Source organism: Stegostoma tigrinum, chromosome 24 (assembly GCF_030684315.1).
Source record: "Stegostoma tigrinum isolate sSteTig4 chromosome 24, sSteTig4.hap1, whole genome shotgun sequence".
Classification (NCBI taxonomy): Eukaryota; Metazoa; Chordata; class Chondrichthyes; order Orectolobiformes; family Stegostomatidae; genus Stegostoma; species Stegostoma tigrinum.
Genome location: NC_081377.1, coordinates 37,878,232 through 37,904,994, shown reverse-complemented (window position 1 = coordinate 37,904,994; position 26,763 = coordinate 37,878,232). Strand labels below are relative to the sequence as shown.

Here is a 26,763-nt window from a genome sequence, read left to right as displayed (position 1 = left end):
TGGTTGTCAATGACACAAATATTTCTGCTAGGTGCCCCACAGTTTCTTCCCTAGCTTCTCACAAAGTCCTGGGGATTTATATACCTTAATGCATTTTAAGACTTCAAACACTTCCTTTTGTGTAATGTGGATACTCTTCAAGATGTCACTATTTAATTTCCCAAGTTGCCAAGTTCCATCAATGCCTTTCTTGATGATAAATACTGACGAGAAATATTCAAAGAGGATCTCACCCATGTCTTGTCACTCTATATAGAAAAGCTTGTTGATTTTTAAGAGGCGCTATAATCATTCTAATTCCTCATTTGTCTTTCATGTATTGTAGAATCTCTTCAGATTCTCCCTTACCTAATCTGCCAGAGCTATCTTGTGTCCTGTTTTAGCCATGTTGATTTCTCCCTTAAATGTACTCTTACACCCTCTTTGTCAGCCCTTAGTAAGGGGCTCACCTTTGTCCCCCTACAACCACACATCAACGAATACCAGTCACGATTGGACATAGAACAGTTTTTCCGCTGCCTTCGCCTCCACGCCTACTTCTTCAACTGGGAACCTAACCCTCCCTCCACTGACCCCTTCACCCGCTTCCAACACAAGTCCTCCTCCTGGACACCACCCCCAGGCCTCCTACCCTCCCTCGAGCTCTTCATCTCTAACTGCCGTCGAGACATTAACCGCCTCAACCTCTCCACCCCTCTCACCCACTCCAACCTCTCCCCCGCAGAACGGGCAGCCCTCCGCTCCCTCCGCTCCAACCCCAACCTCACCATCAAACCCGCAGACAAGGGTGGCGCAGTGGTAGTATGGCGCACTGACCTCTACATTGCCTAGGCCAGATGCCAACTCTCCGACACCACCTCCTACCGCCCCCTCGATCATGACCCCACACCCGAGCACCAAACAATCATCTCCAACACCATTCATGACCTCATCACCTCAGGGGACCTCCCACCCACAGCCTCCAACCTCATTGTTCCCCAACCCCGCACGGCCCGTTTCTATCTCCTTCCCAAAATCCACAAACCTGCCTGCCCTGGTCGACCCATCGTCTCAGCCTGCTCCTGCCCCACTGAACTCATTTCCACCTATCTGGACTCCATTTTCTCCCCTTTGGTCCAGGAACTCCCCACCTACGTCCGTGACACCACCCATGCCCTCCACCTCCTCCAGGACTTCCAATTCCCTGGCCCCTAACACCTCATTTTCACCATGGACGTCCAGTCCCTATACACCTGCATTCTGCATGCAGATGGCCTCAAGGCCCTCCGCTTCTTCCTGTCCCGCAGGCCCGACCAGTCCCCCTCTACTGACAACCTCAACCACCGAGCCGAACTCGTCCTCACCCTCAACAACTTCTCTTTTGATTACTCCCACTTCCCTCAGACTAAGGGGGTGGCCATGGGCACCCGCATGGGCCCCAGCTATGCCTGCCTCTTTGTAGGTTACGTGGAACAGTCCCTCTTCCGCACCTACACAGGCCCCAAACCCCACCTCTTCCTCTGTTACATTGATGACTGTATTGGCGCCGCCTCTTGCTCCCCAGAGGACCTCGAACAGTTCATCCACTTCACCAACACCTTCCACCCCAACCTTCAGTTCACCTGGGCCATCTCCAGCACATCACCTTCCTCACCTTCCTGGATCTCTCAGTCTCCATCTCAGGCAACCAGCTTGTAACTGATGTCCATTTCAAGCCCACCGACTCCCACAGCTACCTAGAGTACACCTCCTCCCACCCACCCTCCTGCAAAAATTCCATCCCCTATTCCCAATTCCTCCGCCTCCGCCGCATCTGCTCCCACGATGAGGCATTCCACTCCCTCACATCCCAGATGTCCAAGTTCTTCAAGGACCGCAACCTTCCCCCCACAGTGGTCGAAAACGCCCTTGACCGCGTCTCCCGCATTTCCCGCAACACATCCCTCACACCCCCGCCCCCGCCACAACCGCCCAAAGAGGATCCCCCTCGTTCTCACACACCACCCCACCAACCTCCGGATACAACGCATCATCCTCCGACACTTCTGCCATCTACAATCCGACCCCACCACCCAAGACATTTTTCCATCCCCACCCCTGTCTGCTTTCCGGAGAGACCACTCTCTCCGTGACTCCCTTGTTCGCTCCACACTGCCCTCCAACCCCACCATACCCGGCACCTTCCCCTGCAACCGCAGGAAATGCTACACTTGCCCCCACACCTCCTCCCTCACCCCTATCCCAGGCCCCAAGATGACATTTCATATTATGCAGAGGATCACCTGCACATCTGCCAATGTGGTATACTGCATCCACTGTACCCGGTGCGGCTTCCTCTACATTGGGGAACCAAGCGGAGGCTTGGGGACCGCTTTGCAGAACACCTCCGCTCGGTTCGCAATAAACAACTGCACCTCTCAGTCGCAAACCATTTCCACTCCCCCTCCCATTCTTTAGATGAGATGTCCATCATGGGCCTCCTGCAGTGCCACAATGATGCCACCCGAAGGTTGCAGGAACAGCAACTCATATTCCGCTTGGGAACCCTGCAGCCCAATGGTATCAATGTGGACTTCACCAGCTTCAAAATCTCCCCTTCCCCCACCGCATCCCAAAACCAGCCCAGTTCGTCACCTCCCCCCACTGCACCACACAACCAGCCCAGCTCTTCCCCTCCACCCACTGCATCCCAAAACCAGTCCAACCTGTCTCTGCCTCCCTAACCTGTTCTTCCTCTCACCCATCCCTTCCACCCCAAGCCGCACCTCCATCTCCTACCTACTAACCTCATCCCACCTCCTTGACCTGTCCGTCTTCCCTGGACTGACCTATCCCCTCCTTACCTCCCCACCTATACTCTCCTCTCCACCTATCTTCTTTTCTCTCCATCTTCGGTCCACCTCCCCCTCTCTCCCTATTTATTCCATAACCCTCACCCCATCCCCCTCTCTGCTGAAGGATCTAGGCCCGAAACATCAGCTTTTGTGCTCCTGAGATGCTGCTGGGCCTGCTGTGTTCATCCAGCCTCACATTTTATTATCTTACTTCTTAAGGAGTTCACTTGATCCCAGCTGCCTATATATATCATATGCCTCCTTCTTTTTCTTGACTAGGGCCTCAATAATTTTGATCACCAGGGTTCTCTACACCTGCCAGCCTTAATCTTTACTCTAACAGGAATATGCTGGCCCTGAACCCTCATTAACTCACTTTCGACAGTGTACCACTTACCAGACGTCCCTTTATCTGCAAAGAGCCAATCAACTTTTGAAAGTTCCTGTCTAAGACCATCAAAATTGGCCTTGCCTAAATTTAGAACTTTAACTTGTGGAACAGACTTATCCTTTTTCCATAGCTATTTAAAAACTATTGGAATTATGGTCACAGGTTCAAAAGTGCTCTCCGACTAACACTTTGGTCATTTGCCTTGGCAAGCGGAAGTCAAGTTTTGCCTCTTCTCTGCTTGGGCCATCTACAGACTGCATGAGAAATTCTTCCTGAACACATTTAACCCATTTTTTCTCCATCCAAGCCCTGAACAGGATGGCAGTCCCAATCAATGTTCGGAAAGTGAAAAACCCCAACCATTTCAACCCTGTTATTCTTGCAGCTATCTGCAATCTCCTTGCATATTTGCTCCTTAATCTCCTGCTGACCACTGGGGGGACGTAAAGTACAATATTATCAAAGTGATCTCTCCTTTTTATTTCTTAGTTCTATCCAATATGAACTCAGTGGACAAGCCCTTAAGAATTCCTTCTGTCAGTACTGCAAAGATTATTGATATCAGAGATAATGGGAACTGCAGATGCTGGAGAATCCGAGATAAAAAGTGTGGAGCTGGATGAACACAGCAGGCCAAGCAGCATCCTAGGAGCACAAAAGCTGACATTTTGGGCCTAGACTCTTCATCAGAAAAGGGCGATGGGAAGACGATTCTGAAATAAATAGGGAGAGAGGGGGTGGCGTACTGAAGATGGACGAAGGAGAAGATAGGTGGAGAGGAGAGTATAGGTGGGGAGGTAGGGAGGGGATAGGTCAGTCCGGGGAGGATGGACAGGTCAAGTGGGTGGGAAGAGGTTAGTAGGTAGGAAATGGAGGTGCGGCTTGAGGTGGGCGGAAGGGATAGGTGAGAGAAAGAACCGATTAGGGAGGTGAAGACAAGCTGGGCTGGTTTTAGGATGCAATGGCAGGAGGGGAGATTTTGAAACTGGTGAAATCCCCTCCCCCCACTGCATCCCAAAACCAGCCCAGCTCATTCCCACCTGCCTAATCTGTTCTTCCTCTCACCTATCCCCTCCTCCCACCTCAAACCGCACCTCCATTTCCTACCTACTAACCTCATCCTGCCCCCTTGACCTGTCCGTCCTCTCCGGACTGACCTATCCCCTCCCTACCTCCCCACCCATACTCTCCTCTCCACCTATCTTCTCCTCTATCCATCTTCAATCCGCCTCCCCCTCTCTCCCTATTTATTTCAGACTCCTCTCCCCATCCCCCTTTTCTGATGAAGGGTCGAGGCCTGAAACGTCAGTTTTTGTGCTCCTAGGATGCTGCTTGGCCTGCTGTGTTCATCCAGCTCCACGCATTTTTATCTGCAGAGATTATTGCCTTTATCGGTCCTGCTTTTTAATTTAACCCCTAGCTGCTCACATTCCCTCAGCAGAAACTCTTTCCTCTTTCTAACTATATCATTGGTAACCACATGGACTACAACAGCTGGATCTTTCCCCTCCCATTCTAAGTTCCTCTGCAGTCCAGATGACAAATCCTTAAACAGGTTTTGGGATGCTCGATCCTGTCCACGGAGAACAGTGTCTATTCCACTAACTATAGCATCCATGAGCATGACTACATTTATCTGTTCTCCCGCCACTTGAATGGCTCCCCAGCAGCCTGGTGCTATGATGAGCTTGCTCGTACTCTCTACAGTTTCTGCTCTTGTTCACGTAGAAAGCAAGAATCTCCAAACAGTTAGACAGGGCCAAGGGTTGAGACTCCTGTAGCACTACCTCCTGGACTTCTTTATCTACCACACCGCCTTTAATCCCTGACCGCTTGTTGTCAATTTAAGGGGTGTGACTTTCTCCTGAAACACAGTATCTAGGTCACACTCTCTTTCCCTGATGTGTAACAGTATCTGAGCCAGAGTTCCTCAAGCAATCAATGCTTGCTGCAGACGTGAATACTATGAACCACAGTGGGTTCAACCAGTTTGCATATCATGCAGGTATAACACATCATCTGATATTGCATGTCTTTTTATTTAGTATGTTTTTTGAATTTTCTACTGGCCTTTAGCTTTTTAATCTGTAAGATGTTTCTCCTATTTACTTTTAACCCTAAAGCAATTTAGAATAGGTATTCAAATTAGCAGTTACTTACCAACCAACGAAACCAAATTTTTAAAATTAAATTGAATAAAGATTAATACTCATCCAATTCATGTCACACTGGCAATTGTAAACATCAAAGCTCCATGTCTAGACTCCAGGAGGTTCACTCTCCTGGAATCAGCACTTGCTCTTTTAAACAGTGAATGGTCAGTGAGGAGTTCTTGCTAAGAAAGAGCCACTGTATGGCACTGTTGATGACAACTTTTATCATTTTGCTGTGATTGAGAGTGGACTGATAGGTTGGCAGCTGGCTGTGATGGATTTACTCTGCTTTTTGTGTACAAAACATACGTAGGCAATTTTCCTCATTGACAGGTGGATGCACTTCTTGTAGCTATATTAGAACAGTTTGGCTAGGGCTGTACCCTTCTGGGTATTGGATCTCAGCACTGTTGATGGAATATTTTCAGGGCCCATAGATTTTGTTGATGTCATGTGGAGTGAATCATATCAGCCGAAGACTGGCATCTGTGATGCTAAAGACCTCTGGAGCTGACAGAGCTGTATTATCTTCTTGGCTCTTCTGGTTGATCTTTACAAACGCTTCAGCTTTAACTTTTGCACTGTTATGCTAGGGTCTTCCCATCACTGAGGATGGGCATATTTGTGGAGCTGCCTCCTCCAGTGTACTTATTAGAAGTCCACACCTGAATGCGGCATGACCAGTTCTGAGAGTAGTTCTAATCTATTGATTGTGGATTGCTTAGCCATATATATCACATGCTATGTATACTGTTAGGTATGCAAGTAGTGAGCAGGTTAATGCTCATTTTTAGGCATACCTGGTGATGTGCTAAATGAGATTCTATGATTACACACAACTGTGTCATCACCTCTACTGGGTTTATCCTGTTGGTGAGGACATTGTATCTTGTCTAGTTTATGAGTCAGCGCTCTCAGTTTTGGCACTACGCCCCAGATATTGATATAGAGGGCTTTGAAGAGTTAACAAGCTTAAGTGTGCTGTTGTTTCCAGTCCCTTAGTCAATCCTGGGTGATCCATCTAGTTTCATTTCTTTTTGAAGACATTTTAGTGGTTGATGCAAATGAATAGCTTACAGTACCATTCAGAGCTAGTCACATTACACTGGGTCTGGAGTCACATGTAGGCCAGACCAGGTAAGGACGGCCATTTCCTTCCCTAAAGAATGATAGTGAGCCAAATGGTTTTTTAATGACAATCAACTGTGGTGTCATGAACATTATTAAAATTTAATATCAGGTTTTCATTGAAATCAAATTCCAACTTGCATAGTGGGATTTGAATGCAGGTCTCTTGATTACTGATCTATTGACAATACCACTATCATTAACTGTGAACATCTGCTAATGTTATGTGTGTGTGGGGTCAGCAAATGCGAATTAAAACTTGCAGTGATGGTCCCTGTGATGAAATCCTCCCCCCCCCCCCCCCACAGGTGTGTTTGCAGGTGATAATGGTCATCTGGGCACAGTTATCAGATTATCTTTGAAGAGTTTGCACTTCCCTTTCCTTTTGGCTTCTTGCTGACTCAGTTTGCTGAGTTGAGTAGACCTTGGAAAATTCCATGGGAAAACTAAACTGTCTCTTTTATTATCCACAGAAATGTGCACTTTTGGTGAGGATAATGCGTGTGACTATTTCCAAGGCACTGATGATGACTTTGACTGGCAGCATGTTGAAATCCAAAATCCATCTGGACAGACGTCAGACCTCCTTCAAGGTCAGTTGCTTCTATTTTCTTCCCGTCTATTTCCACGGCATAGATTATGGAAATATACGGTTGCCAAAGCCATAAAATCACCTTGGAAATGCATTGTGATCAAGGCTGTCCCTTTGTGACTAACTTAAATTATCATTTTATCAAGGCAGCAAATCAGAAAACTGGAGGTGTATGTTTAAACAAATTGCAGTTTGGAAATTATAGGTACATATGTTATCTCTTCTATGGGTGATGTTGCTACGCAAGCAGTAGGACTGCTTGCTGTAGATTTTTTTAGTTATCTAAACAGTAGAAGAAAAAATCCATAATGAGTCAGTTAAGTGTACATTAAATAATTAAAGCTGATGCTATTGAAACACACGATCCGTGAATTTATGGGATACTGATATTTCAAAGAACATCTCTGCTACAGTGCTGAATTCTGTTGTGTGGTATTCACGCAGTTTATTTTGCAGGTATCAGACAACTGTAACTGTGAACAATGGAGACTATAAGTTTAGGTCACTGCTATCTTTTCAACGACAATTAGAAATGAATAGTAAATATTTGCCTGGCTAGCAATGCCCCTAACTCATATGTCACATCTCACTGGGGGAGTGGGCTGGAAATCAAGCCGCACGATTCCTGGGGTTGTCATGAAAGTTAAAAATCCATAGAAGTGTGCAAAATTTCCTGATTTATCTGTTTTAGAACTAGGTTGACCAGGTTTCTGTATTTACCAAGAATTACTATTAGGTAAAGGTAAATATCTGTAGGTTAATATTTGTGGACTATTTGCACATAACCATACATTTAAAATACTAATCCCATTGTTAACTCCATCTTACACAGAGACATGAAAAAAATACATGGGTGTGACGGACAGGTGAAAACTGGGAACAGTATTTGTAGAGATGGTTCTGATGCTGATTAGAGCACTGCCTCTCCAGATGTTTTCACTGGCTTATAGGAGGTGGAGGGGTTGGTTCATACCATTAAAATGTCATTAATTAATTTTTGTACTTTTAGTTAAAAGTCACAGCTTACAGCAGCTGCTGAAGGAAAAATAAACTGTCTTTCTTCAGGCTTAAGAGATAATGGGAACTGCAGATGCTGGAGAATCCAAGATAACAAAGTGTGGAGCTGGATGAACACAGCAGGCCAAGCAGCATCTCAGGAGCACAAAAGCTGACATTTCGGGCCTAGACCCTTCATCAGAGAGGGGAATGGGGAGAGGGAAGTGGAATAAATAGGGAGAGAGGGGAGGCGGACCGAAGATGGAGAGAAAACAAGATGGGTAGAGAGGAGAGTATAGGTGAGGAGGTAGGGAGGGGATAGGTCAGTCCAGAGAAGATGGACAGGTCAAGGAGGCAGGATGAGGTGGTAGGTGGAAAATGGAGGTGCGGCTTGAGGTGGGAGGAAGGGACGGGTGAGAGGAAGAACAGGTTAGGGAAGCAGAGACAGGCTGGGCTGGTTTTGGGATGTAGTGGGGGGAGGGGACAAGCTGGGCTGGTTTTGTGATGCAGTGGGGGGAGGAGGCGAAGACCTGTGCTGGTTTTGGGATGCAGTGGGGGAAGGGGAGATTTTGAAGCTTGTGAAGTCCACATTGATGCCGTTGGGCTGCAGGGTTCCCAAGCGGAATATGAGTTGCTGTTTCTGCAACCTTCGGGAGGCATCATTGTGGTACTGCAGGAGGCCCATGATGGACATGTCGTCTGAGGAATGGAAGGGGAGTTGAAATGGTTTGCGACTGGGAGGTGCAGTTGTTTGTTGCGAACCGAGCGGAGGTGTTCTGCAAAGCGGTCCCCAAGCCTCCGCTTGGTTTCCCCAATGTAGAGGAAGCCACACCGGGTGCAATGGATACAATATACCACATTGGCAGATGTGCAGGTGAACATCTGCTTGATGTGGAAGGTCATCCTGGGGCCTGGGATGGGGACGAGGGAGGAGGTGTGGGGGCAAGTGTAGCACTTCCTGCGGTTGTGTATCACTTCCCCTGCAACCGCTGACACCTGCTTCTATTTCTTATGTTCCTATGTCAGGTTACTCGCTTTCAAAACATACTGCAATCCTCCAGCAATCCTTGTCTTTCAAAGCAGTTATTTTTCCATTTAAATCCACAGATAAAAATTAGGGATAAACTGAAAGATACTGTTTTTCAAAAGATGTTTCAGAGAAAATGAGATGCACAAAACTCAAGACTTACAATCATTCATTTTTCCTCCTCTCTTTTACAACCTGAGACCATCATAGCATTCCTTAAACTCATTCCAACACATTACACTTGGGACAATGCATGGCAATGGTGTTATTTTTTTCCAACACTATCAATAATTAAGTGGTTGCAATGAAAGCCTCCGTCTGGATGGTCTCATTTTGAATATTAAGCTTTACAATGAAGATTATTGTAAGTTAGCATTTCCTTGTAACCTTGTAAAGATTTCAAATTTCAAAGAGCCAACGACGATCCCAAAGTTTCTTTTTCTATGGTGAAAGAAGTGCTACTTCTGATACTAGTCTACTTCCTTGGAGGATTATTTCACTGGCTTCTTTAAACATGACTCATCATGTAACAAGATGATATTTTACCCCAAGTCACAAGAATCAATTGCCATTTTGAAACGACTTGGGAAATCAAAAGCAACAAAATTGCTTCACTCCTTAGGACTGCCTTCAACTTAGCTGTAGATCAAATCATACAACACAGAAGAGACTCATTGGTCCATTGAGTCTGTACTGTGAAAATACATTAAATCTACACTAATCCCACTTTGTAGCATAAGGCCCATAGCCAGTGCTCATCTGTGTCCCAGGATCTGCATTTCAGACCACTACTACTTCTGTGAGAAAAAAAATCCATTCTTTAAGTCCCTGTAAAGCTGCTTAAAAATACGCCTTAAAAAATATACCCCCAGCTGTTGGCCCTTCAACTAGGAGAACAGCTGCTTTCTATCCACCCTGTCCATGCTCAATATTATCTTATACATCTCTATCAGGGGTGGCACAGTGACTCAGTGGTTATCATTGCTGCCTCACAGTATCAGGGACACAGGTTTTATACTTCTAGTTGGCATGGTAGCTCAGTGGTTAGCACTGCTGCCTCACAATGCTAGGGACCTGTGTTTGATTCCAGCCTTGGGTGACTGTATGAAGTTTGCACATTCCGTCCACATTTCCGTGTGTTTCCTCCGGGTGCGCTGGTTTCCTCCCACAATCCAAAGATCTGCAGGTTAGGTGGATTGGTCACGCTATATTGCCCAAAATGTGCAGGTAGATGAATTAACCACGTGGGAAATGCATAGTTACAATGAAGGGGTGTGTCTTGGTGGGATGCTGTTTGGAGGGTTGCTATGAACTTGATGAGCCAAATGGCCTTCTTCCACACTCTAGGGATTCTCTGATCTGATGCCCCTTCAACTATCTCTTCTCTAAAGAAAACAACTCAAGTTTATCCAGAACAAAAACAACGTTGCTGGAAAAGCTCAGCAGGTCTGGCAGCATCTGTGAAGGAGAAAACAGAATTAATGTTTTGGGTCCGGTGACTCTTCCTCAGAACTGTTTATCCAATTTATCCAGGCTGCCTTCATGGGTAAGATGCTGAGCAAGATGAATCTCCTCTCTACCCTTCCAGTGCAATTCCACCCTTCTTATAATGTTCTGAACAGAGCCACACATGGCACACCAGCTGTGACCAAACCTTAAGTCCTGCACAACTCCCACACAACCTCCCTGACCTTTTTAATCTGTGCCTTGACTGATAAAGACAAGTGTCCTCTATACCTTTATGATTATCATGTTGGTTCCAGGGATCTGTGGACAAGCACCCCAAAATCCCTCTGTTTTATGAGATCCCTCATGTCTTGCCATTCACTGAATATTCCCTTATCTTGTTACTTCTTCCAAATTGCAATATCTCACACTTAGAGTTGTAGAGCTATATAGATGTACTGCACAGAAATAAACTCTTTGGTCCAACTTGTTCATGCCAACCAGATATTGTACATAAAGCTAGTCCTATTTGCCAGCATTTGGTCCATTTCAGTTTAACTGCTTCCTATTCATATATCCAAGAGGATGCCTTTTAAATTTTGTAGTTGTACCAGCCTCCATCACTTCCTCTGGCAGCTAATTCCATACACACACCTCCCTCTATGTGAAAAAGTTGCCAGTTAGGTTCCTTTTATATCTTTCCCCTTTCACCTTAAACCTATGCTTTCGAGCTTTGGACTCACCAACCTTGGGGAAAAGACCATTCCTGTTTACCTGATGATTTTATAAACCTCTATACCATCACCCCACAGCCTCTGCTCCAGGGAAAATAACCACAGGCTGTTCAGCCTCTCCCGATAGCTCAAACCCTTCAACCTTGGCAACATCGTTGTAAATCTTTTCTGAATCCATTTAGTTTCAAAACACCCCTCCTATAGGTTATAGTCCATCTGCCACTGATCAGGCCATGTGATCAATCCATCTATATCCCCTCGTAACCTAACACCTTCTCCCTCACTGTCACCACCTGGCCAATCTTCGTGCCCACCATGTACCACCCCTTGCCCACATTTTTGACTAGATTGCTTACATACAATCATAAACAACAAGAGACCTAGCACAGATCCTGTGGTATGTCATCTGACACCAGCCTCCAGTCACACAAACAGCCTTCTACCACCCTCAGTCTCCTGCCACTAAGCTAATTTTGGATCCAACTTGCCAGGTCACTCTAGATCCCATGTGGGTTTACCATCTTTATCAGTCTCCCATTAGGGACCTTGTCAAAGGCCTAGCTGAAATCCATATAACCTACAAAAACTGCACTACTCTTATCTAAACACTTGACCACCTCCTCGAAAGATTCTACCAGATTTTGTTAAACATGACCTCCCTCTGACAAAGCCATGCTGATCCACTCTTGCCTCCCGAAATAAAAATTTAGGTGCCAATGCTTTCTTTAACTGTTGGTACCCCAAGAAGAATAATACCTAGCTTGGCTACATTTTCAATCGAGAAATGTGTTTTTCTTTCTTTAGGCTCCTATATGATGGTGAACTCTTCAAAGCACATTCAAGGCCAGAAAGCTCAACTCATGCTCCCTCCTTTCACTGAATATTGTGCTCACTGTATCCAATTCAGCTACTTCCTCTATGATAGAGATGGATTTAGACCGATTTCACTCAATATCTTCATCAGGGCCAACAACGGATCTCTTGGTAACTCAGTTTGGAATATGTCAGAATCGCATGGGAAGCAATGGTTCCAGGCTGAAGTCGCTGTCAATATCAGAAACCCAAATAATTATCAGGTACTACCTTTAGATTTTCTTTTCAGGACAAATAAAATGACATTCACACCTAAGCTGTGATCCTGGATAACAAGGTGTAGAGCTGGATGAGTAGTTTTGTCAAGACAACTTCAGGATTTGTAGAAATATCATTTCAAAGTAGGAAGGGTAGAAATAAAGCTACTTGCAGTCAGATCAGTTCATGTTACTGCTTAAAACAATTCAGGCCTGTAAAATAGCTGGCACAGCTCATGAATTTACATATGTGTCATTGCATTCTTGACATGCCTTGTAGATGGTGCTTTAGGGAATCCAGAGGTGAGTTTGCTGCTGTAGAATTCCTAGCACTTGTCGCCACAGTATTCATTTGGCCAGCTCAGTTCAGCTTATGGTCATTGGTAACCCCCAGGGTGATGACAGTTTGAGAATCACTAATGGTATTGCCATTGAATGTCAAAGGATGATGGTTGGAATCCCTCTTGGAGTGAACCAGTGAAGAAATTCCCCCAATTCACATTGACTCTAGTTTTGCTTGCTACATTCAGTTAAATGTGGTTTTAACCTTATGGGCAAACACTCACTCACCTCTAGAATTCATCTCTTTTGTCCATGCTTGAACCAAGGCAGTGATGATGTTAGGAGCTGAGTAGCTGTAGTGGAACTCAAACAGACCATCAGTGAGTAGGTTATTATTCAGCAAACATGCTTGATAGCACTACTGGTGACACCTTTAACATTTTACTGATGACAGACAGTGGACTAATTGACTGGGGTGGATTTGCCTCGAAGAAAAAGGAACTCAACCATGTGTAATTTTCCCTCCAAACTACTCACCTTTTTAACTTGGAACTATACTGCTGTTCCTTCACTGTTGCTGCAACAAAATTCTGGTACTCTGTTGCTAATAGCACTGTGGAGGTACCTACATCACGTGCAATGCAACAATTCAACAATGCAACTCACCTTTCAAGTGTAATGATGGATAGACAGTAAATACTGACCTAGCTAGCAATGCCCGCTTCCCATGAATGATTTTTTTTAAAAAAAGATCTACCTACAGAGTTATAGGAAATTTCTCAATTCCTCACCTCCAGCATTATCTTAGGGGCATCCTCCCATTCTCCTTAATGACTATTAGCTCCATTCCTGTATCAAATATTGATTACTTCCTTTGTCACCACCGTCATGGTGAATGAAACAGGCTCAGTTCTTCATAGGATCCAAAAGTTCTTCATTTTATCAAGCAGGTGCCTTTGGGTACCCCAGGTATGCAGTGCAGTAGAAGTCAAGACTGAAAATTCAGACTGTTGTCTTTTTTTCCGAGGTTTGTGATAGTTTGAATCCTGGAGATTTGTCACGTGAATCAGTCTTTCTTTCTTGGTCTTCACTGTTTTCACATCAAAATCTGCTTAAGTGTCACTGCCCAGGTACCAGTGTTGTGAGAAGCTACCAGCCTACTTCACCAATGTATTTGACTTCTGTTGAGACAATCAGGAAACTCATCAGGGAGTTCTTACATATCCTCCATTAGTGCAGAAAACACTGTTTGATTAGAGAGCTGACGATGGGTAATGAGGTGGAAGCTAAGTAGATCATGAAGTTAACAGTTTGTTGGAAGAATGAACTTGAGGAAATGTCAAGTAAAGGGTTAACCATACCAGTCTTCTGACAACAGCTGTTGAGCAATTATGTAAGGGCCTGGGTGGTAAAATTCAAAAGAAGCGCATTATCTAAGAAGTGAGAGATTGCAAAGCTCTGAAATGCAGAAGAATCTGGGTGGCCTCAGGATTAGGAAACCTAATAGAATGTTATAATTTATCATGAGGGGAATTGAAGACAGAAATAGGAAAATTATGCTTCAGTAATACAGGGCACTGGTGGGATTACAGCTGTGTACAGTTTTGATTGTGATGGATATAAACACATTGGAGATATCCAGACAAGGTTTACTAGACATACCTAGAATGGGCTCATTTTCTCCAAGTCAAATGTCTGGCTTTGGATTATAGTTCAACCTGTCTCTTTGTTGGATATGTGGAATATTCCTTGTTCCAGGCCTCCTGGGGCTCCCATCAACAAATGGCTCTCCAATACATCAATTATGTCAGCAGTACTATGTCCTGCTCTTATTGAATTGGAAAAATCGATCAGTTTTTTTTCTAATTTCCATCCTTCTCTCACTTTCACCTGGTTGATCTTGGACTCTTTCCTTCCCTTCCTTGACATCATGATTTCCATTTCTTGGAATGGACTGTCCCCAAAATCCAGTACAAACTTATTGACTCTCACAGTTACCTAGACTATACTTCCTCACAGATAGTAGGAACTACAGATGCTGGAGGATCTAAGATAACAAGGTGTAGAGCTGGATGAACACAGCAAGGCCAAGCAGCATCTTAGGAGCAGGAAAGCTGACGTTTCGGGCCTAAGCCTTCATCAGAAATGGGGGAAGGGAAGGGGGTTCTGAAATAAATAGGGAGAGAGGGGGAGGGAGATCGAAGATGGATAGAGGCGAAGATAGGTGGAGAGGAGACAGACAGGTCAAAGAGGCGAGGATAGAGCCAGTAAAGGTGAGTGTAGGTGGGGAGGTAGGGAGGAGATAGGTCAGTCCAGGGAGGACAGACAGGTCAAGGGGATGGGATGAGGTTAGTTGGTAGGATATGGGGGTGTGGCTTGAAGTGGGAGGAAGACATAGGTGAGAGGAAGAACAGGTTAAGGAGGCGGGGATGAGCTGGGCTGGTTTTGGGATGCGTTAGGGGCAGGGGAGATTTTGAAGCTTGTGAAATCCACATTGATACCATTGGGATGCAGGGTTCCCAAGCGGATTGTGGGCGCTGTTCTTGCAACCTTCAGGTGGCATCTCTGTGGCACTGCAGGAGGCCCAGGATGGACATGTTGTCTAAGGAATGGGAGAGGGAGTTGAAATGCTTCACAACTGGGAAGTGCGGTTGTTTGTTGTGAACCGAGTGGAGGGGTTCTGCAAAGCGGTCCCCAAGCCTGGGAAGAGGCCACAACGGGTACAGCGGATGCAGTATACCACATTAGCAGATGTGCAAGTGAATCTCTGCTTGACGTTGGAAGTCTTCTTGGGGCCTGGGTTGGGGGCAAGGGAGGTGGTGTGGGGGCAGGTGTAGCACTTCCTGCGGTTCTGGGAAAAGTGCCAGGTGTGGTGGGGCTGGAGGGGAGTGTAGAGCGGACAAGGGAGTCACAGAGAGAGTGGTCCCTCCGGAAAGCAGACAAGGGTGGAGAGGGAAAAATGTCTTTGGTGGTGGGGTCGGATTGCAGATGGCAGAAATGTTGGAGGATAATGCGTTGGATCCGGAGGTTGGTGGGGTGGTATGTGAGAACAAGCGGGATTTTTTTTTGGTTGTTATTGCGGGGACGGGGTGTGAAGGATGAGTTGCGGGAAATGCGGGAGACACGGTCGAGGATGTTCTCAACTACTTTGTAGGGGGGAAGTTGCGGTCCTTGAAAAACTAGGACATCTGAGATGTATGGGAGTGGAATGCCTCATCCTGGGAGCAGATGTGGTGGAGGCAAAGGAATTGGGAATAGGGGATGGCATTTATGCAGGAACGTGGGTGAGAGGAGGCGTATTCCAGGTAGTTGTGGGAGTCGGTGGACTTGAAATGGATATCAGTTTCTAGGTGGTTGCCCAAGATGGAGACAGAGGTCCAGGAAGGTGAGAGAGGTGTTAGAGATGGCCCGGGTGATTTGGAGGTTGGGGTGGAAGGTGTTGGTGAAGTGGATGAACTGTTTGAGCTCCTCGTGGGAGCACGAGGTGGTGCCGATACAGTCATCAATATAACGGAGGAAGAGTTGGGGTTTAGGGCCAGTGTCAGTACGGAAGAGGGACTGTTCCACATAACCTACAAAGAGGCAGGCATAGCTTGGGCCCATGCAGGTACTCATGGCCACCCCCTTAGTCTGTAGGAAGTGGGAGGAATCGAAAGAGAAGTTGTTGAGGGTGAGGAAGAGTTCGGCTAAGCGGATGAGGGGGACTGGTCGGGCCTGCGGAACAGGAAGAAGCCGGGGCCCTTGAGGCCATCTGCATAGGGAATGCAGGTGTATAGGGACTGGATGTCTATAGTAAAAATGAGGTTTTGGGGACCAGGCAATTGGAAGTTCTGCAGGAGATGGAGGGTGTGGGTGGTTTCATGGACATAGGTAGGGAGTTCGTGGACCAAGGGGAAGAAAATGGAGTACACCAGTGGTGGCTTAATCAATGTCCTGTATAGCTTCAACATAACCTTCCTAATCTATGCTGAGACTAATAAAGGCAAGTGTCCCATACACCACCTTAACTACCCTATTAACATGTCCTATCACCTTCAACTATCTGTGGACAAACACTCCAAGATCCCTCTGTTCTTCTGAATTTCCTAGTGTTCTAACATTCATTGAACATTTACTTGTATTGTTCTTTCTTCCAAAGTGCATCATCTCACATTTAATCAGGGTTAAATTCTATCTGCCACTGATCTGCCACCTGTAACCTCAGACTTTTTTTCATAACTGTCAATCATCCGGCCAATCTTCAAGTCATCAACTTACTTATCTTCCTCCTCATATTCTCATCGACATTGTTTGTGATATATGTAAACAATGAGGGACACAGCACTGATCTTAGAATGACTATCTATTTAATTTTTTGCTGTTGGCTACCATAAGGGTTAGTTCCTGAAATATATTTGCAATAGTTGCAAATTATATTTGACAATAGAACTTAAATTTATCACACTAAAGAGGAAAAGAGTAAACAAGGCTAAAATCTTAGTACAAACCACAAAACAAAGTTTCAACTTGTTCCCAAAGCTATTTATCTACAGATGGTCAATTCAAGAGAAATATGACTCCCATCTCAACTCCTTAAGTTGCCGGTTCCCTGACTTTTCTCACTTTCGTTTTCATCGATTGCTGAAACAATTTTACAGTTTCTTTCCAAGTTTTCCGGCTGGAACTAAACTTTTTCAGATCAAGGATTTCTATTTGAATTCTCCAGCTTGGAAATTTCACAAACGGAGGCATTATTTCTATGATGACTTCTTCCATTAAGCTAAAATTTGATTGTTACGAGGAAGCTACAACTTGCATCTGAACTGAAAGCTTAAGTTTTTTGTTTTCAGATTTCAAAACTAATAGTTTTGATGTGTTTTGACGATGTGTGGGAAGGGGAGTGAGAAATTCAGAGATTGAGAAAAAGGTATGATTGAGGACAAGGGAGGAGTGAAGACAAAGAGGTTCTGAGAAACCCTCTGCCTCTCCCTCTCCTCATTTTGCCCCTCCTCCTCTCTACAGTCTTTCCTCTCTAAACCTCAATTCTCTCTCTGCTAACTTTCCTCCTCTCCTCTTCCCTCTCACGCAATCTTCTATCTTCCCCTCCCCTCCTCCCTCTCACCATCTCTTCTCTCCTCTTCCCTCCTCTCCCTATTCCTTTCCTGCCTCTCTACCCATTTCCCTCCATTCCTTTTGGATTCCTCTCATCCCCTCAAGCTCATCTCTCCCCCTCCACACTCACTTCCTACCACCACCTGCTCTCTGCACTTGTTCTGATGCCCCCGCTACCTCTTCCCCTTCCTCCTCTGTACAGTGTTCTCCATCTCTAACTCATCCCCCCTAATTTTCTCACCACTCCCTCTCCACTCTCTCTCCCAACTCCCCTCCGCAGTCTCTATCCACATTCCGTCTCCCTCCTTCTCTTTTCACCCTCTTCCTCTCCCTTACCCCATTGCTCTATCTTTACTTTTTCAATCCATCCTCTCCTCTCTTCACCCCTCCTGTCTCCCCACACATTTTCTCTTTGCCTGCTTCCTTTAATCCCTTTTCTCCCGCTGCTGCTCATTATGCTTTGTCATTAATTCCTTCTCCTTTCCTGCTCCCACCCACCTTCCGCCTCAGGCCACTCATTACTGTCTTCTCTCATGCATCTTTCTTTCTCCCCTCTTGTTCACTGACGCTTCAACTGCACTCCCACTTCACAGCTACCCGCTTTCCCATTTCTCTTATCTTTACTCTCCACTTCCTCCCCTCTCCTTTCTCCACACCTGCCCTCTCTGTCCCCTTCCTCCCTCAGCCATTATCCGTTACAGAAATTCACATGCAGGGAAACTTCACCTTTCATTTCTTAGTGTTCTATATAACTGACATCTGCAAGTTTCTTTGCCATCAACAATGGATGTAATGCACTGAGTCCTTTTCAAAATGTCGCTGTGAGCTTTTCCACAAATCTGGGAGCATAAGCATTCTCAGTTCTTGTAACCTGCAGATTTCCAAACTAAAAACTTTCCTACCTTGGAAATTTCAGACTAAATCTTTCTGACTTAGAAAGGAAATTGGGAAAGCAGAGAGTGGATGAGAAAGCATTGCAATTGGAATTTTAAAAAATTGCAAAAAAAGGGTTTTTTTTTCAAATGGAATGGTCAAGAGAATAACAAGGAAAATGTTAGGGGCCAAAGTAATAAACTGTGTGGACCCAGAAGATGTGGGAACAGTCCTCAATGATTAGTTTACATTGAATTTCACAATGGAGAAGAATGGCACAGTCTTTCAGCTGGACGGCTATGGATTAACATGGAGATAAATAAATTGTTAGAAGGTTTAGCAACCTCAAAAGTGGATAAATCTGCAGGTTTGAGAGATGTATGCTAGGCTATTGAGAGAGGTAAGGGAAAAGATGTCATGTGCCTTGACAGCAATTTTTAATTCCTCTGGCCACTGGTGTGGTTCCAAGGGACTGGTGGACTCGTTATCAAGAAGGAGAGGTAGGTATAGACCAGGAAATTACAGGCCTACCTAACTTCAGTGGTGGGGAAGTTATTAGAAAGATTTGAGGGACAGAATATAGCTGCACTTGGAGAGGTATGGATTAATCAGTGATAGTCAAAGTGAATATGTTAAAGGAAGAGCACATTTGACAAATTTGTTCGAAAAGTTTGTGACTATAACCAAGAATATTACCAAAGGCCTTCATGGGCTTTAGTGAGCAGTTGGTAACGTCCTTGGTATTGGAGTTGCTTCTGAGGCTGGGAGGCTGTTTCCAGTGGAGTTCTGCTGGGCTTGTGTTTGTGCACTTGTTGTTTGTGGTGAACATTAATGATTTGGACTTAAACATAGTGGGTATGATAAAGAAGTTTGCAGATGATATGAAAATTGGCCGGGTGGTAGTAAGGAGGACAGCCATAAATGACAAGACAATATCAATAGACTGGCTAGGTGGGTACAGTGGTGGCAAGTGGAGTTCTTCCTGGAAAAATGTAAGATGATTCACGTGGGGAGGGGTTCTAATAAGGCAAGGAAATACACTATGAAAGATAGGACCTTGCAAAGTGCTGAAGATCAAAGATACCTTGGTGTGCACTTTCAAAAATCCCTGAAGGTAGCAGGGCAGATAGATAAGGTGGTTAAGAGGCATTTAGAAAACTTACCTCTAACAGCCTAGGCATATGAAACAAGAGTAAGGAAGTTACACAGGAACTGTATAAAAGGCTGGTTAAGTCAGAACAGGGGTAATGCTTGCTGTTCTCATCACCACATCATGGAAAAGATGCGATTGACCTAATTAGGGTGAGAGGATGCTGCCTGGGCTTGAGGGTCAGAAATATGAGGAAAGTTTGGATACTGAAATAACTGCCCAGAGGCTGGTTCCTGTCACCCTTTATTTACTTGTTCACAGTACACTGGTTGTGGTCAGCCAGTTCAGAGAGTCCGTCCTCAGTTGAGGAGATTCTAATCTGCTGATTATATTGGTCAGCAAAGGCTTACCTAATTGGCCCAGGTTAACAACCCCAATCAAGAATCTCATCGTCAAATGAGGTCGACCTGGTTCCAATCACTATAGGTATGTTTGAGGTGCTTTCGTTGGAGTAGAGTAGGTTGAGAGGGGATCTGATAGAGGTGTATAAGATTATGAGGGACATTGATAGGGCAGATGTGATGGCACATTTTCATTAGTAGAAAAGTCAGTAAGCAGGATAACTATTCAGAAACTCTTATAATTTAAGCAACACTTACATATTCATTTGTGTTGTCATAGCCTCCAAGGCTCTGGACTAAAAGCTGGAAAATGGGATGAGTACAATTAGATCTTTGTTGATTGGCAGGGAAAAATGAGGTAGCCATTAAAACAAAAATTTGGTCCAAATATTAGCAGTTGTACTTTTAACTAATTCAGACTAAACTGTAATAATTTCAGATAACCCTAGGACTCAGCTTTTTATTTGCAAATTTTCCACGACTGTCCATCTGTCTGCAACCATTAGAATTTATTATGTGACTTTAATGATATTCTTTGATTCTAATTGATACCAGGTTATTTTTGAAGCAGCGATCTTGACGGAACAAAGAGGTTATATCGCATTAGATGATATACTGATTGCAAATTCCTCCTGCAGTAAGTAAACAATCTCTTCTGTCTTTCCACTTATGAATAAAAAGCTGAAGGATGAGATGAGGGAATTTTTTTGCGTTAATCGGACACTTACAATGATCTGAAAAACACTGCTTAAAAGGAATAGTGGAATCAAAATCAATACTACTTGATACATGGAAAGGAAAAAAGAAATGGTAAAAGTTTGGATAAGGACAGGGGAATGACACTAAGAGGATTATGTTATTATCTAATTGACATAAGCATAATGGGCCAAATGGCTCCCTTCATTGTTATATCATTCCATGTACTGGATTTGCAGCATCTTTTTCATGAAATCAGAACTCCACATCACAGAAGGTGGAGCTCCTTCAGCAATGCAGAGTCATACTTCCATTCAAATGTTCCATTTTGGTGCTGAACTGCCAAGGAAGGCAAACCAATGCCTCCTTTTCACAGCAGTCAGCTACTGTATTTCTGAAGTTTAAAGGTTGAGAATTCTGTTATAAAGGGGAATTTGAGATCCTGTAATTATTAAAACAAAACACAAGCCCCAATCTATTATGATGGGAGTCCAGTTTCCCTTCTAATAATTACCCCAAACACCGAGAGAAGCTTGCCTTTCCCCTCGTAATCTGTTAAAAGAATGGTTAAAAGAAAGAAAATCTATAATCCACTTTATAAATAACAACAAGTATCTATTTATTTATTTAACCCTAACAATGAATGAGAATTACTAACTGGCCTGGAGAAGGGATGGGTGCTTGTGCCCCTGGAGTCAGGGAAGGGCACGAGTTCCAGAGAGGGTTGCAGAACTCATGTGGATTGAAGGAAGAAGGAGCCAGGTCTAGGGGAAAAGCAGGCCTGGTCTGGTAGAGGGTACCAGGTCAAGAACAGGGGTAGAGGGATTAGTCAGGAGCAGGGGAAGCCAGGGAGCAGGTTTAATGTGGTGGAGATGTTGGCTGCCATGGGGATAGAATGGGTAGAGTCTGGTCAGTGTCAGGGGTTTGTAAGTTGTCTGAGAGAGGTGTGTCTAATGGTGCCAGAGATAAATATGGGATACTTGAACAGTTACTCAGGAATTAGGCAATATATTTAGTAGGCTAACTCTTACTGAGTAATTATTTTCTTAATTTAATCGGATCTCTTCAAATTCTCCAATTTTAAAGGAGAAATTTCTTTGGAACGTGCTACGATGAGAATTCGGCAAACACAATTTCAATCTGTGAAAAAATACCAACTGGCTGTTTGTTTTGTCAGAAAATCTGGGTCTTAAAGCCATTATGTAAACTGCTGTGAAGTTCTAATGCAACTATTTTCCATTCTAAAATAGCATAGGAGGTCATGCTTGTTTCTGACCAAATTACTGTAAACAAATGCTTTCACAGTCTATTGGTAAAAGACAGTGGACTTTCTTTTTACCTTTTTTCATTGTTTGAACTAAAACATTTCCAGATTAAGGATGTAAATCAGAAGTGGAATAAAATCAAACCTTTAAATTTACATCTCATTTATATTTTGTTCTCCACATAGTCCCTTAACCAGTGGAAATATTGTGCTTCTCAAAATTGAAGGTCCAAAGCCTGCACAGTTGCAGGATCCAAAGGATGAAAGAGAGAGATGACCAGAGAAAAGCATAAAATCATGGTTAGTTAATGTCAAACTCAGGCTTGAGTCCTTGAGGACACGGAAAGGTCAAAAAATAACTTCTATAGTCTGGACATCTTTTTGAAATAGACATTGAAGGATTGGGTGAATGGCATCCTTCTATGCTCTATACCTTTCTATAGAATCATAAAATAGTTACAGCACAGTGGGGGATCTTGTTGCCAATCATGCTGTGCTGGCTATATGTAAGAGAAACACAGTTACTTACGCCCATTCTCCTGTTTTGTACCCCCTTCGTTGCTTGGCAATTTTTTAATCTTTTCCAATTCCTTTTGAAAGTCAGGATTGAATTATATGTTTCTGAGGTTCATTCCAGTTTGAGTAGAGTTAATGTTGAAATGGTGTCTGCTTAAATGAACAAGTGCCTGCCTGTATCTTCAAGCTTAGATCACTATCACAGCTTGGGTAGAATTTCATTGCAGGATCATCCTTTAAAAATAGAAGGGTAGCAAGTTCGAGAGAGGGATTAGGACAGATGGCAATGGCAATGATTGTCAATTTGAGACCATCTGCATGTTGATTTGAGAAAAAAAACAGTAACAAAACATTTGGCTTCTGTTGACATTCCTACTGGTTTGAAATTTTGTGGAGGGGGACTGTTTGGGGTGCACAGACTCTTCCTTGGATTGTTTACTTTAAGGCTGCTTAGTGCTGTCAGGAAGGCATATTTTAATTCTAATTATCAGAAAGCCATGGGAAAGTGTACCTGAAATGTCCATTGGCACTCCCAGTGGAGTCCCTTGGACAAAGGAAATCTAGATCCTTGATTCCATACAATAGTCAAGTTTAATAATCACAGTGGCCATTCCTGTCCTCAGCCTATGCAGAGGAACCAGACCAGACCAGATGAATTGGCCCGGACCAGATTTGTCCTCGGCTGCTTTGGGAAGCGAGAAATGCAATTGCTTCGCCACTTGCGAAGATCTTTGCATCCTCGCTCTCCACTGGAGTCGTACCTGAGGACTGGAGAGAGGCAAATGTAATTCCTCTCTTCAAGAAAGGAAATAGGGAAATCCCTGGCAATTATAGACCGGTAAGTCTCACGTCTGTTGTCTGCAAGGTGTTAGAAAGGATTCTGAGGGATAAGATTTATGACCATCTGGAAGAGCATGGCTTGATCAAATACAGTCAACACGGCTTTGTGAGGGGTAGGTCATGCCTTACAAACCTTATCGAGTTTTTTGAGGATGTGACTAGAAAGGTTGATGAGGGTCGAGCTGTGGATGTGGTGTATATGGACTTCAGCAAGGCATTTGATAAGGTTCCCCATGGTAGGCTCATTCAGAAGGTCAGGAGGAATGGGATACAGGGAAACTTAGCTGTCTGGATACAGAATTGGCTGGCCAACAGAAGACAGCGAGTGGTAGTAGAAGGAAAATATTCTGCCTGGAAGTCAGTGGTGAGTGGGGTTCCACAGGGCTCTGTCCTTGGGCCTCTACTGTTTGTAATTTTTATTAATGACTTGGATGAGGGGCTTGAAGGATGGGTCAGCAAGTTTGCAGACGACACAAAGGTCGGAGGTGTCATTGACAGTATAGAGGGCTGTTGTAGGCTGCAGCGGGACATTGACAGGATGCAGAGATGGGCTGAGAGGTGGCAGATGGAGTTCAACCTGGATAAATGCGAGGTGATGCATTTTGGAAGGTCGAATTTGAAAGCTGAGTACAGGATTAAGGATAGGATTCTTGGCAGTGTGGAGGAACAGAGGGATCTTGGTGTGCAGATGCATAGATCCCTTAAAATGGCCACCCAAGTGGACAGGGTTGTTAAGAAAGCATATGGTGTTTTGGCTTTCATTAACAGGGGGATTGAGTTTAAGAGTCGTGAGAACTTGTTGCAGCTCTATAAAACTTTGGTTCGACCGCACTTGGAATACTGCGTCCAGTTCTGGTCGCCCTATTATAGGAAAGATGTGGATGCTTTGGAGAGGGTTCAGAGGAGGTTTACCAGGATGCTGCCTGGACTGGAGGGCTTATCTTATGAAGAGAGGTTGACTGAGCTCGGTCTCTTTTCATTGGAGAAGAGGAGGAGGAGAGGGGACCTAATTGAGGTATACATGATAATGAGAGGCATAGATAGAGTTGATAGCCAGAGACTATTTCCCAGGGCAGAAATGGCTAGCACGAGGGGTCATAGTTTTAAGCTGGTTGGTGGAAAGTATAGAGGGGATGTCAGTGGCGGGTTCTTTACGCAGAGAGTTGTGAGAGCATGGAATGCGTTGCCAGCAGCAGTTGTGGAAGCAAGGTCATTGGGGTCACTTAAGAGACTGCTGGACATGTATATGGTCACAGAAATTTGAGGGTGCATACATGAGGATCAATGGTCGGCACAACATTGTGGGCTGAAGGGCCTGTTCTGTGCTGTACTGTTCTATGTTCTATGTTCTATGAATATCAACACCACATCATGACCATGAAGGTCAATTAAGAAACTGCTGTTGGGACTATTAAAGACTATTAAGACTGGGCCTAGCACTAGGAAATACAATCAGTGGACCTATCGTCTTCCCAGCATAGTCAATGGAGATGGCCCCTGCTGAATTTGCAAAGAGAACGTGGCCATGCTACTATGGTACCAACCACTGGTAATATCCCATGGTGGTTGGAAAGTGTTGAGGATCCCTCCATGTGTGCTGCCATCATTTTTTCACCCTTCTCATTTTGTGACCAGTCTCCAAAAGTTAATTTCAGCCCTAGGTTTTTGGTTACAGTGTTAATTCTCATGAGGGGCGCACCCTGGAAGTCAAGCTTGCTATTCCTGGAATCATCGCAAAAGTTAAAGATTTTATAAAAACACTCAAAATTCTCCAATTTACCAGTCTTATATACCCAGGTTGACCGACCAAAAGTGTGGACTAGGTTTCTGTACTTAAGGAAATAGAGCAGTACGCATAGGAACAAGCTCTTTGGCCCACCATGCCTGTGCCAACCATGATGCCATTCTAAACTAAACTACGTCGTCCGTATCACTTTATTCCCTGCCTCTTCATGTGTCTCTCTAAATGCCTTTTGAATGTTGCTATTATTAACTACTTCTACCTCTCCTGGCAGTGTGTTCCAGGCACCAATCACCCTCTTGTAAAAGACTAGAATCTGAAATGCACTGCCTGGGAGGATAGCTCAGATGCAAAATCTCAACCTTTACAAATACTTGGGTGAGCTCTTAAAATGTCATTACAATGAAGCTATGGGCCAAATGCTTGCAAGTGGAACTAATGTAGATTTAGAGTAGTTTTTATAAGTGCAAACTTGATGGGCTTTATGATTCTGAGTATATAACCACTGTTAATTATTGCACTTCAGGAAGCAGTTGTTTTGATCATTTTCCTTGTGCATCTTTGCATTCTTGTGAGAACTGTCCTTTTAGTTTGTGTTTTTAAAAGCTGGAATCTGAATAACAGCTGTTTTAAATTTCAGTGTATGAGAAAGCGACAGCAGTTTTTGAAAGCTTTGCAGGCATTGTTTAAGCAACTGATTTAACAACCAGTAATTGCTGAGTCACAGAAGATTTGGAGCTGAGGCGGATGTACAACTGCAGCTTTTGGCTAGCAACAAGAAGTTGATTGGTCTATAGACAAATGATCAGTTATCAAAGGCAGACCATTTTGCCTACCAGCAGAATGTGATCGCTTCTCAGGTGACTGAAAGCCTTGGATCTGGGTACAAGTGACAGAGACAGAGACAGAGACAAAGAGAAGTTTTTGGTTCTTCTCCAGCTCAGGAATAGTCTCATTGTTGTGATCATACCGTGGCTTTAAGAGGTGTATTGTCTTTTTTCTTGAAGAGAGGTTTCAACGCAGGCGTAATGAGCAGTCTGCACAGAGCCACTACATTAAATAGCTTGTGAGGCCTTGGGCATTTTTCTAAAGTCAGAACAATAGAGGAAGCCTGCATGTGTGGGGGCAAAATCCCACAGAACATGGACTTTTTGTTTGAGCATCAGTTGCTGCTGGGGTCTTGAAAATGTGGAGCTGTCTTTCTTTTTCTCAGCTACAGCTAAAAGCTGGCGGGGTTTCTGTTCCTGCTGCACACCCTGGAAAGTCCACCTATGTGTGGTCGGGAACAGCTAAATTGCTCAGCTCAGCAACATCCAAATCAGAATCAAAATACATGCCTGGTTAAATAGTTGCCCGGTTCTCATGAAGGCTGATTCTGGTGCAGCTGTGTCAGTGATTACAGAAACAGTTGCTCTGGACTCCAACCCTTAAGTTTGCAAAAGATCTTGGCTAGACTGAGAATGTATCAGGGAACCATTGCAGATTAAGGGTATGATTTCAGTTCCGGTCTCCAATGAGAAATGGATTGTGCCAAACCCTTATGAGATCGATTGTGGTAAAAGGCTTTTGGCCCAAGCTTGATGGGGTGGAACTGGTTGAGAAGTTTCACCTTGATTAGA

At 44.4% G+C, this 26,763-nt stretch overlaps 1 protein-coding gene across 1 annotated transcript in view; it reads left to right on the top strand.

Moving 5' to 3' along the window:
• LOC125464900 (receptor-type tyrosine-protein phosphatase U-like) overlaps positions 1-26,763 on the top strand; it is a 321,742-nt gene that overhangs the window by 63,591 nt on the left and 231,388 nt on the right. Inside the window, exons 2-4 of the mRNA XM_059654370.1 lie at positions 6,959-7,078; positions 12,085-12,356; positions 20,643-20,724. Of these exons, the coding sequence (XP_059510353.1) occupies positions 6,959-7,078; positions 12,085-12,356; positions 20,643-20,724 (474 nt within the window). The remainder of the gene's footprint in view (positions 1-6,958; positions 7,079-12,084; positions 12,357-20,642; positions 20,725-26,763) is intronic.